At 38.2% G+C, this 13039-nt stretch overlaps 2 protein-coding genes across 4 annotated transcripts in view; both read right to left on the reverse strand.

The window, feature by feature from the left end:
- Positions 1 to 257: 257 nt before the first annotated feature.
- ncmap (non-compact myelin associated protein) lies at positions 258 to 6216 on the reverse strand. 2 transcript variants are annotated; one of them, XM_077581263.1, is made up of 4 exons: positions 5971 to 6216; positions 1326 to 1423; positions 1175 to 1259; positions 258 to 893 (listed from the first exon to the last, which is right to left on the reverse strand). In XM_077581263.1, the coding sequence occupies exons 2-4, from the start codon at positions 1417 to 1419 to the stop codon at positions 638 to 640; spliced, it is 435 nt and encodes a 144-aa protein (XP_077437389.1). In that variant the 5' UTR covers positions 1420 to 1423; positions 5971 to 6216; the 3' UTR covers positions 258 to 637. The 2 variants fall into 2 exon arrangements, with proteins under 2 accessions (XP_077437389.1, XP_077437379.1); XM_077581253.1 differs by having other exon boundaries at positions 1175 to 1423.
- Positions 6217 to 9244: 3028 nt separating this feature from the next.
- The window catches only part of rcan3 (regulator of calcineurin 3), a 42967-nt gene continuing 39172 nt past the window's right edge, over positions 9245 to 13039 (reverse strand). For both annotated transcript variants that reach the window (XM_077559257.1, XM_077559265.1), the window contains one exon: positions 9245 to 12422. In XM_077559257.1, coding sequence (XP_077415383.1) covers positions 12268 to 12422 — 155 coding nt within the window. In that variant the 3' untranslated portion in view covers positions 9245 to 12267. The remainder of the gene's footprint in view (positions 12423 to 13039) is intronic.

Here is a 13039-nt window from a genome sequence, read left to right on the forward strand (position 1 = left end):
TAAATGAATAATATTTTTTCTCTCAGTGGACAGGATTCACTGCCCAAAACTGCTTATCCTGCTGTGGGTCACTGGAACCTGCAGCATATCCCAGTCAATCACAAGGCATATTCGCACTTGCATTAGCAATTTTGCACCGTCACTGAATGGAAACTGAAACCCACATGACCTGCACCAAATTCAGGTGAATTAACCACTTTGCCATTAGTTTTTATTATAATATATATTTCTCTATCAGATCAGACATCATACCACAATGCAGAACATCCAGTTTTATTCCATTCCAATGCCAATGATAACAAACACTACACATATGGAAAAAACAATGAAACATAAAGTGCAAAATTGGTTGGCATCAATATAGTTTACAAAATAAACATAAATGTGGGGGAAAAACGGATATAGGCAGGAAATGAAGTTCGGGGCAATAAAATATGAATCAGTCCTTAAAAATGTGTTATACTGGCAACCAACACTATTTAGACAAAAAGCAGCCTGACTTCACATCCTTGTTGAAGCCCTTTTGTGGTGTCTTTTTGTTCACATTTCGTCTCAGATTAACCATAACAACAAGGTCACGTTCCCGCAGGATTCAGTCTATAAAGGAAGGCGCGTCCGTCCATCTTTCCAGCGGACGCTACGTGTTTCCCGATGAGTCATGGATGGTGATCGCCGTTGATCCGCTGGCCGTGCTGAACTCTTCTACGCGGTCTGCGGCGCTCAGTCCCGCTCTCGGCCACGGTTCCGAGCCCGGGTTCGAATTGGGGACGTGGCCCGACATGGAGCCGACTTCAACGTTGGCCATGGGCATGACTGGAACTGGAGACTGGGGCGTCTTCTTACGAGGTTTGGAACCCCCGTTGGACCCCAGGAGTCGGGATGCGTGGGTCCGTCTGAACCCAGACATAAATACGTTTTGAAAGCATGTGAGGCGGGGCGGGGGTTGGGTGGGGGTGGGGGGTGGGGATTAACCGATACATAGCTGATTTTTTATCTTTTGTGAATGAGTGAAATTATTGCCAAACTGAATTTATTTCCCATACATGGAGCTGATGTCTAAAGTGTCTCCATCTTTGTTCGAGGCTGTCTGTTTGTCTTCCCGGGCTTATCATCCGTCTGTGTGTGTTAATTCCCTATAGTTGCTATGCACCATTTAAGAGGAATGCGGCCTTACTTGTTGTACGTCTTCAGGATGAAGAGAAGAATGGCGAGTATGACAATAATGCCGATGACGATGACGGCGATCATCGCGCCGGAACCTGGGAGGAAAAAAACAACATCAATGCGGGATACCGTGATGAAATGCATCATGGGAAGGCTCTCACTTTGGATGAGGATTTGATCTTTGGATTTGGTGATGCTGGAAGTTGACGACGTGTTGCTTTCAGGTGAGGCGGTTGAAGTTTGCATCTTCGACATGAACCTGGCACAAGCAACACACCAAATAATAAGAGATCGGGCATTTAGTGAGTTATGTTTTGCAATTTAGTTCCATCGTATTTCCTCATACATTCAGTATAATGGACTGGAAAATATTTTGCATGCAGACTCGAAAAGCAAAGATCACATGACAAATCACTGGCTGTGTTGACATATTGTGCACCGTGCACATTAGCGGCAACATATATCATGCGGACTGTTTGCAAAGGTGACAACTCCTGATAAGTGGCTGCTTGATGGTCGGACAGCCTGTCATTATACTGACTCCGAGTTAAAATCGCTCGGATTGAAGTGAATGTTGGTTCAGGCTGTTTTTTTCAGGCTTAATGTCTTAAAGTATAGTTCACTGTTTATATATTTTTAAAAGTATTGTTCTTATTATGAAAACAATAATCATGAGATCTGGTTAAAGTAATGAAAAACTGGCGGAGTGTATTTTCACTTATACCAGGTGTCAACGATCTTTACTGTCAAAAGAGGCATTTTAGGCCAAATAAATAACCAAAATTCTGTCCTAAGCCATAAAACATTTGGACATTGTGATGAACGAAACAGTGCCTTAGTGTTTGTCTAAGGGGCCAGAAAAAAATATGCATCATCCAAATACTTTGAGATTCATTTTCTTCGACCTTACGTCTTCGTTTGTTATTATTTATTTAGTAATTTTTCATACATTTGAGACTTTTCTGCCTTTCTGTCAAATTTCTGACATTTTTTGGCAATGTTTGGACATATGGTAATTTTCTGCTTTGCTCTTGCTCCTTTTTTGGACATTATATGGCTTTTTTCTTTTTCTTTATGGCTTTTAAAAAAACTACTTTTTTTCTTCCTTTTTTGCTATCAATTTTCTGGCATTGTTGGCAATTTTGTGGACATTTTATGGTGATTTTCAGGATTTCTTTTGTTTTGGGATATTTTATTTATTATTATTTTTTTATTTATTTTTTATTTATTATTTATTTTAGAATGTTTTCTTTTCTGCCTTTTTGTGCAATTCTCTGACATTTTTTGCAATTTCATGAACATTTCATGCTAATTTTCTGCTTTTCCTCTTCCTTTTTGAACATTTTATGGTCCTTTTTGAACATTTTAGTTCCCCCCTTTTTTTAATCTAATATAAAAAATGTCACCTCTCTTTTTCTGACAACTTAAAAAATTGGACTCTGACATTTTTTTATAATGTTTAATCATTAATTCATAAATTAAAAAAAAAACTGTATTTTATCTAAAAAATGTAAACCATTTTTAATTTCTAGATTTTTTAGAGATCCACAGAAGAGACGCTAAAGAGGCAAATGTCACAGGTTGCAGACCCCTGACCTATACAAAGGTAGTTTAAACAAAACATTTCCAGATCTAGTTTCCATCTGCCTTCATGCTACATCATCACAAGCTGTTATAGTTACACAAATACTGTATATTAAAAATATACTGTACGTAAGAGTGCGTCAGTGAGCGGGAAGATGCCGTATTTGCATATATCAGGTAAAGGGGAACGTTAGCAAATCAGGTCACGGGTTGATGCTTCCTCGTCAGTGTGTGACAATAATCTCTATATTGTTCTACAAATCATCATGTGATACCCTTTCACCTTCAGCAAACAACACGTTTAATGGTCTATAAACCGAGCTGAACGGGAACTAAGTTGGCACGTAAATTTGAAGACCACAGCGGCGCAAAGAATCACGTGAAATGGATTCAAAGAGAACATACAGGTGCAAGTGTAAAACTTAATTAATAGGGGTGTGCCCCAAAAAAAATCGATTCTCATAAGAATCGCAATTCTCATTTAGTATGATTCAGAATCGATTTGAAATGTCCCAAAATCGATTTTATTTAAATTATTTTATACGGTCTTGCCTTTGTTTGTGTGTGCCTTTATTGGGAGCGCTGTTCATGTTGTACCCGATTTGGCCACTTAGGGGCAGTGTGGTTCCACGCGGTCTGATACACCGTTAAGTTGTAGCCACATTAGAGAGTAGAAGGAAAAAGTCACAAACAAGTTCACATTCCAATAAAAGTATTTTTTTTGCAGCACGGAGTCGTTCTTTTGAGTGATAAAAATGCCGCGAGTAGCGCACTAATTAGCATTAGCGAGTCAGACTGGAGTAGATCGATACGATTCCTTGAACATCTATACATTTAAGCAAAAATCATTGCCAATCAAATCATTGTCAATCAAAAATCGTTCTTAATTGAAAATCGATTCTGAATCGAATCGTACATCCAAAAATCAGAATCAAATCGAATCGCAAGACAGTCAAAGATTCCCACCCCTATTAATTAATATCAAAAGATCAATTTCCTCTACATAGGGCAACTTCTTGATACACTTGTTTGACATTTAGCAATGTCGAAATGTTTTTAAAGTCTTCTTTTATAATATAGATCTTTTTTTTTTAATTAAAATTTTCAGACAATAGATTTTAAAAAAAATTGGCAGATATGTCTAATTTATACATTTTATTTATTTATTTAAAAATGTTTAAACATACAGCATGGCCACATTGAGCCATCACATCTCAAATAAACAAATATAATAGGAGGCTTCATTCAAAATAGATAATGAATAAATAATAAATAATAATAAATAATAATAAATAATAATAAATAATAAATAATAAATAATAATAAATAATAATAAATAATAATAAATAATAATAAATAATAATAAATAATAATAAATACAATATCTTTTATTGCCATCAGATGCACTCGGATGCCGATAAAATACTTGAACCTCTACGTGAGTTCAGCTTAATCGGCCATGTGAGGAATTTATAGCCTCGATTGTCGCTAATCATTCACCTTTAATATAGAGGTCCCTCATCTGACACTTCGATAGATACTCCTGCACAATCAAATGACATCCAATACAAGAGCTGTATCGAGACCTGCTTGACATTAAGTTAATTATTATACTAGAGTATTATGATGACTATTTTTTATCATGCAGAGATCTGTTTCTGTTGCTTCATACCAAAGATTTTTTTTTGGAGCATCCAAATGCCAATTGTGCTCCACGGCACACGTTGGCTTTAGCATTCCCCACAAAACCCGTCAACTTCAGCACACGTGTTTATCCGCATTGTCCTAGCGTGTCATGTAGCGATAAGTAAAGCAACTTCCAACAGTGGTGAATGATAAAGCGATAGAAGCCTGGATAATGGTGGTGGGAATATGAAACATAATCCTCATGCGGCACGTTTTTCTCAAAGGGCTGCATACAGAAACATCAAATGATGCTAGGGCTAATTCGACATTCTTCAATGTTAATTTTTTTTAAATATATACTACCAAAACCAATTTATCAAGCAATTTTGTGTTTTTAACAAAATATTTTGTAATATTTTGAGTTTAAGGTGATCTGAGTTTGGTTTGTGGCCTCTTCCTTATGTAAAGTGACCCGAGACAACCTTTGTTGAGATTTGGTGCGCTATGAATAAAATTAAATGGAACTGAATTTAAATTCAGACTTGATGGTGTACTGTGAAAAACAATAAAAAAAAATATATATATGTGCTATAGTTGATGAACCTCAATAAAGCAGGAGTTCGTTGCAGTTGTAAATAGTTTCTTTGAATTGATGTACATGAAGTGCTATTAAAATAAACAATCTATTAGTAGTAGTAGTAGTGGCAGTGTCAAATTGTATTTACAGTAGGGCCTTGAAAGTTGAATTTGTTCTATAAAAAGGCTTGTAACTCAACACACTTCGTATCTCAAAACATCTTTTGCCATTAAAATGAATGTAAATGTCATTAATTGGTTCCAGTCTCCCTTCCACAAAGCAACATTCTTAAATGAGGTAAACTGCACTCTATAATATTGTCCGAGTAAAAGCAATGACATAATTAAATTTGATTAATTACTGTTTTTTTTTTTGTTTTTGTTTTTAGAATTACAGAAAACATTTTTTGTCACAATTTGAATCAATTGTATAACCATTGGTGGCAGTATAAGATAGCTGGATAGACTGTACATGAACGACTGTACAATATAGATGTCTCTCAAGAATATATGATTATAATATATATGCATTAAGTTATTAGACGAAACGCTAAGCGCTTGTTTTAAACACAACACGTGTAATTGCCCTACTTTTATGTTGAGTTTGCCAATAAACTCGAACTGGAAGTAGCACTAAACAGCTTGAAGCCTTTTTCTTTTATTTTCTCTTTTAAAGAATTATCCATTATTTGCCAAACTGCTGCTTTTTGTGAAGCTTAATTTGAATTTACTGCTGCCATACAGCGCTCGTATTTCAAGATTGCGCTCACAAGTCCAAACAAAAAATTGGCTCTAATCTAAAAAAAAGAAAACGGAATCACTCGTATCTCAAGACACCAGTGTACATACAGTATACTGTGATTCTAAAAACGTTGGACTTCCTCGTTTTCTTCCTTTACTCTGAGAGGAACGTGAGCTGCAGTCCCTCCATATTGGACCCCCCCCCCCCCCCACCCTTCCACACGTAATGCCAAGTATATTAACAAAAGCCCCCAAATCAGCAAAGTGTATCAAACTTACCACGGACGCTCCACTGTGTTATCAGCCCGAGCTTTCTCCAGGTGGAAGGATGAGGAGCGCACCTCGCTCCACCTCACCAACCCCCCTCCCTCCCTTACTGGACAGAGGGGGGCATAGTCCACCGGAGAGGAGTGAAGCTATCCAACTTGGGAGACTCCAAACCCGCCCCCTCTGTCTCCTGTCTCACCGAAGACAGCGGCGGGACAAAAGAGTTTAAAAAACAAGCGGGCCGCCACTCGTTCTCTCTCTCTCTCTCTCTCTCTCTCTCTCTGTGTAAGTGAGCGAGAGGAGGAGGTTTCTTATTGGTGTGCTCAATCTGAGGCAGCTGGTTTTTCAGGTCCTTCCGCTCGGCGCCCCCCTGAGGCGTGCCTGCCATGGCGCCTGATCAAAAAAGCGCTTGCAGCGAAATCAGCGGGAAGTCTCAAGCCAGGCTTGGGCGTGCCTGGTTGAAACAGTACACTCAATTATATGAGGGATTCCCATACATAATACCGCAACTAGGGATGCACCGCAGACTGAGTATGAGTACAAGTACTTAGACAGTAATAAAAATTAAATTAAACAAGTACTTAGTCAGTAATACAATTAAATTCCGATAACCAATTTGTTTTAAAATATATAATGAGTAAACTGAAATGAAAGTTGTTTGGGCCTTGAAGTAGGTCTGCACCCCCAATGAGTGTCATTCAGGTTGACTTTGCTTTCTTTAAGTGTTATCACTAATGCAGTTGTCCTTTGCACGGCCACACGAGTAGTTGAAAATTAACTACAATACTTGGCTAAGTGGATAAGGTAAAAGGTGTGTTGTAAACATTTCTGTAGAAGTTAATCCTCGGTTTTATTATTCTGTCTCCAGTAACACAACCTCACTTGTGGTCTTCCCCCTTACGATGCCAACAAATCACTGGGCTCTCTGGTAACCAACCGCCCGGAGGTTATTAAGGCAGCTACTGTAGCTTTTTTTTTTTTTTTTTTTTTTTTTGTGAGCAAGTATGAAGTGAGCACATTGTTTAGCATTCCCAGGTGTTCACATGTCGCTGCACCAGCCTTACATAAGGAGAGGAAATTAAAGACCTGCATGGAGTGGTCAGCTTTCACTCACGCACATTTTGGCAAAAGGCTAAAGTTTACTTAATTTACGTGTAATATCTTTTAATGGAAATGAGCTGAATTTTCTGAACTCATGTTTTCAACCTAATGAGTTGTAAATGTAGCAAAACTTCCCATGTGTGATGTACTACTACTTGAAAGTGAACACACGTTCGTGACCCGACTTATGAGTTATTTCGTAATATGAGCTAGCGTCTGGCTGATTTTCAGCTTTGACTTGTGAGCATTAAAAAAAAAAATTAAAAAAAAAGAATGCTGTATAGCGGCAGTGAACAGATTAGTTAACAATTCTAAAATAATAATAATAAAAAAATAAAAACAATTCTAAAATATATTACCAACCAGTCTCAGTTGAAGTTGACTATCAAATTAAACACAAGTTGTGTATTTAAAACCACATATCTATCCGTTTAGCTTAATGCTAACATGCAATACAAACGCCATAGACTGGCTAACGAATAGCATCAATCTTGAATGGATGGGTGAATTTATTTATTTATTTTAAACAAAAGATTATTTAAGATATGATTGTTTTGACTAAACAGCTAAAATGTTTGAATCTCCATACTTTAGAATGGCTGAAGAATAATGTAATATATATGAATAGTGGGGCACTATCTGTATGGTTTGTTCATGGTAACCTTGTGACACTATGCTAGTAAGTTAGCCGGCTAGAATGCTAACGTGTTAGACCTCGAGAAAGGAGCTAAGTCTTAAACTAAACAACAGGCCCAATACAATCCCATGAAAGTGAAACAATATTACTTTAAAAATTATTACAATAGTCAACATGTTCACCCGAGGAAACCCGAGAAGCACTTATCTTATGTAGTCCTCAGTCAGCCTCAAGGCTAGCTAGCTAGTCTGTTGATTGACACTGTTATGTAAAGGAATGCTTGACTAAACACAAAATGTGACTAATGTGCTTTTATTATTATTAGTGTGGCAAGCATTTACTGAGGAATCTGAAGGTAAACACCGGAGGAGGAAAAAAAACAGACATCGGACAAAACATTAGGCACACCTGCTCATTCAATATAAGAATTGTCAAAAGCAAATTTGACTTTCATCAACTTCTCTAATGAAATCTATGCACAAAATAGAGAAACATACACTTGGGCAAATTAAAATCCCTGTTTATTAAATTAGAAACCAGTTACTCATTAAAAAAAAAAACTTCAAAGTTGTTCTTTTTTTGACAATTTATGTGGCCAACATATCTTAATTGTCTACAGTGACAGTGTTTTTTGTCTTTAAAGAAATATGGTTTTAATAGATAAAATATATAAAAATATATTTTAATATGTTTAATGTTCATTCTTTGTGTTGAGCACTTTGTTTCAGATGTGTTATTTTTTTAATTAAAGTTTTCTGTTAATAATTTTGTGCTGCTGGAATTTTCATCATTCTCGCGAGAGGATAAAGAAAGAACCGACTATCGATGCTAATCGTTAGCATGTCAATGGCCTTTTGTATTATGTGTTAGCATTAGGCTAAGTGGACAAGCTGTGTCGTTTTAAATACACTAAATTATCTCTGCTTTAAATTTAGTAACAAAGGGGAGTGCTGTTAAATATTCTGAAGCCTTTTTTCAAATTCTGTTTCAATAATTGCCAAAGTAGAAGAGTCACTTCAAAGTGGACATCATTGGAAATGGAAGAGTTATCGTAGCAGCTAACAGCTAGCATGTACGTACTTTTGAGAACAGAGTATTGTTGGACGCACAGGTTAGCGTTAGCGTCTGATAAATGCCATATACTTCATTCCTGTGTAAAGTTGTCAAAGCGGTACACGTTGGGGGTTATTTGCGTTTGCCGACATGTTCGCTGCATGCACCTCTCACATGGATTGCCACCAAACTTCAGTGAAATTTGGCATTTCGGTGATGAAGTGCTGCCTCGACAAGGGAAAATATATTTTTTTCGACTTTGGGCTCCATCTGAACTCAGTTGTTCATTCACTTCACATGATTTCCTGTAGTAGCATTTAGATGTGTTTGACCTATAGACACACATGGGAGTGCATTTCCTTTTCAGTCGTAAACTAAATGATACCAAAACAATCACATGATGTGGATTCTTCTTTAAAAAGATTACAGTAGTCAGTCTTTACACCTTAATAAAAACACTTATCTGCATTGGCTTGTTATAAACGACACCAAACGTGGCTTTTAAGAAGAAGTCTTTATGTATGTTGTCTATGTGAAACAATACTACACAAATAGAAGCAGATACTGTTAAGAGAGAAAGACCATGAAAACACACATACCGGTATTATTACAACTGTAAATTATTGCTTATTTTGCTACTTGTTTTTTCTGGATTTTCCTACCATACAAGACATATTAGTCACATGTCAACCAAAATATTCAACAAAAAATAAAATAACAAACAATACAATAGTGACAAACATCATTGACCTTTTTTTTTTTTTTTTACTGAAATGATCATCACACTTCATCATCATCATCATCATCATCCGAGAGAAGCCGTGACAAAGCGCGCACGCACACACGCGTACACATACTGCTGGGACGGCGCCTCAGCAACATAAAAATTTGGCATATGTACAAAAATATACACGTACACACACGTCTGTGAGCACAGAGAGTACAAAAAAGTCATCATGTTGCTGGCCCTTTAAGTCGGGTCCCACCAAGCTGCTTCCCATTCCCGTCACACATCGACATCTTGAATAAAAATGTTGAGGAGATACTTTTTTTTTCTTCTCTTTTCTTTTTTGAGGGCGAACACAAAAAGCGTCAGCCGTCATGTTGTGACATGGGAAAAATAAACGAGTGCCACATGCTCGTGAAGGCCAGTTAAGGTGTCGGATGAATACAAAGTAAGAAAGACAGATGTGCTTGCTAATGGGTGTAAAGGAGACACAAAAATCACCAAAAAACGGGTAAAGTGCTCACATGCATCTTTTTAGTTGACAAAAAATCACAATCTTCTCTTTTAAAATATGAAAATGGACCATTTTAATGCAGAGGTGACTTCCTTTATCCATTTGAATGCACATGTTCAACTGCGATACAATACAGCAATCCATACATTGTGCTGCTCCTTCTGGTGTACCTGCCTTGGCCACCGGGAGGCAGTATAATACTGTAATCATGCAGACACAAACAAATTAGACTTCCTCTTCTACAACACTAACTCGCTGCTGGAATTTTCATCATTCTCGCGAGAGGATAAAGAAAGAACCGACTATCGATGCTAATCGTTAGCATGTCAATGGCCCTTTGTATTATTTGTTAGCATTAGGCTAAGTGGACAAGCTGTGTCGTTTTAAATACACTAAATTATCTCTGCTTTAAATTTAGTAACAAAGGGGAGTGCTGTTAAATATTCTGAAGCCTTTTTTCAAATTCTGTTTCAATAATTGCCAAAGTAGAAGAGTCACATCGAAGTGGACATCATTGGAAATGTATTGATTGATTCATGTAGCACCTGTTGTGAATGTGCATTCAATAGGGTAAAATAAAGTTCACCTGTAGAAGTTATCGTGGCTTTTATGTTAATTCCAAAATTCCACCCGAAAGCTCACCATCCCTAACTTTTTGGGAGTAGTGTATACGTGTTTCATGGTTCTTGTTCCCCACCCCATGCTAATTTAATAAAGCGTAAATGAATGAATAAAGAAAGCTAAAGTGAGATTAATAATCCATCCATTTCATATACTCCCAGTTCTCATTAGGGTTGTGAGCTACATCCACGCGAACCTCCGTTAAAGTTGTCGAGCGGGCGAGCAATAGAGGTTGAGAGATTTGAAAAGCTCCTTCACTGTTAGCCGCTAGCTTGGTTAGCTTGTCGTACACTCACGCCGCTGCTGTTAGCGTCTGAATCAGTGTACACGCATACTGATTTTTAAAATGCGAGCAAAAATTGCCATGCGTATGATGATCAAGTTATCGATGTCTCAACTCACGATCATGAATCGCACCTCATTAGCCGCAGTTGCTAACCGCCTATTAAGCGACACCGATTTAGCATTTTACCGCTTTCCTCAGTCTGTCTACAGCTTCAAATAAATACAATAATTCAAAATTGATTAAGCTCCGTGATTATTCATTTATTTACGTCTTATAGCATTAGCTAGCATACATAGTGGACATGAAAGAGACGTGATTCTGTGAAACAAAACACTGCGGCAAAAATGGATGCTAAAGCTAATGCTAAGGTCGTGTGGAGTCGAAAACTCATTCAATACACAGCACACGTTTACTGTCATTACCTCTCATTGAAGGAAATACGTGAGAATGCTTTGGTTGACATCTCATCAGGCAGCTTTCCCCCTCGGACTAGAAAAAACGTCTACAAAGACCAAGCGCTATGTACAAGCCGGAAACAGCGGGAGGACGCCCACGCCCTTGCAAAACGGAGTTGCGGTCCGAATGAACGATAGAAAATGATGTCGATAACACGGAGGGAGCTTCAAGAATTAAAATGAAGGAGAAGAAAATGAAGAAAGACGCCATTTGGAGTTCTGCATGCAAACAAAAAACAAAACTTCTGCGTCGTTAGCATGCAAAAAGTGTATCAAGTACACATTAAGAACACACATTTAATAATTAAATTAAATTAAAAAACAGGAGAAATATTCAGCCACCACAACTTTTTTTTGTTAGTCACATATGGCGCTCCGTGCAGTGTGCGTGACGTTAAATATTCACTTTATTAGTATTGTTTCACGCCGTAGAATATGTACATGCATCCCGATGCGAGTTGATATGAGCATGTGTGGAAAAAAAGGAACCAAAAAAATGTGCAAATCGCCCCGAAACACACCAGTCATCGCTAAATGAAACAATGAGGTGTGCGGGAGAGCTAACACGCTAACTGGCTAGCGATGTGTGTGACGAGTGAGTGTTGTGTGCGTGTGTGTTTGTGTCCGCGGCTGCTGAGCGTCGGCGGGCCGGGGCGGAGTCAAGGGTGCCCCACCGCAGGAATGTGGTGAATATGTATGCGTGTGTGTCCCCTCTGGATCCCCTCCAAGCCGCCTCATCCGATGGCCCACAAAAACTGGAGCAATGTTTGTCTGTTTTTGAGCTGGAATGACGGCGGCGGCGCTCTCTGCGAGTGCAATGAGAGAAAGAGAGAGATAGAAAGAGAGAGCGAGCAAGAGAGAGGGCGGGTTGTGTTGCAGGTCAACAATCGGCCTGTAGGTGGGGTTGGCGGGGGTCTAGTTGAAGACCTTCGGGGGCCCGTCGGGACGTCTGGTCTGCACGATTTCCTGCTTGGGCCGCGCCGCTTCGTCGTCCTCCGTCTCGCTCTCGCACACGTGCACCACCACGCTCGGGGTGGACTCCGTGCCAGCGTGCAGCTCGTACTTCTCACCTGTCACAACCATAGATTCATTTTTGCCACCTAATAACAAATAACTAGCTCTCCAAATAACATTATGACCGACATTAAAATACAGTAGTTTAGTAGGTCCCAGAGAGAGAGAGAGAGAGAGGCAAAAAGGCAACAGAAAAAAATGTCATGGCATAGCTTGGTAAATTTACCAAGACACTTTTTGCACATTATTTTATAGATAATAGCTAGCTATTATCATAGCGACCTAGCTAGCTATGATGATAGCTAGCTAGGTAGCTAGCAAGCTATCATCATCTACATAGATAACCAAGACACTTTTTCCACATTATTTTATAGATAATAGCTAGCTTGCTAGCTACCTAGCTAGCTATCATCATCTACATAGATAGAAATCTAGCTAGCTATCATGTAGACAGACAGACAGACAGACAGACAGACAGACAGACAGACAGATAGATAGATAGATAGATAGATAGATAGATAGATAGATAGATAGATAGATAGATAGATAGATAGATAGATAGATAGATAGATAGATAGATAGATAGATAGAGGGAAAAAAATGTCATGGCATAGCTTGGTAAATTTACCAAGACACTTTTTCCACATTATTTTATAGATAATAGCTAGCTTGC

Source organism: Vanacampus margaritifer, chromosome 1 (assembly GCF_051991255.1).
Source record: "Vanacampus margaritifer isolate UIUO_Vmar chromosome 1, RoL_Vmar_1.0, whole genome shotgun sequence".
Classification (NCBI taxonomy): domain Eukaryota; kingdom Metazoa; phylum Chordata; class Actinopteri; order Syngnathiformes; family Syngnathidae; genus Vanacampus; species Vanacampus margaritifer.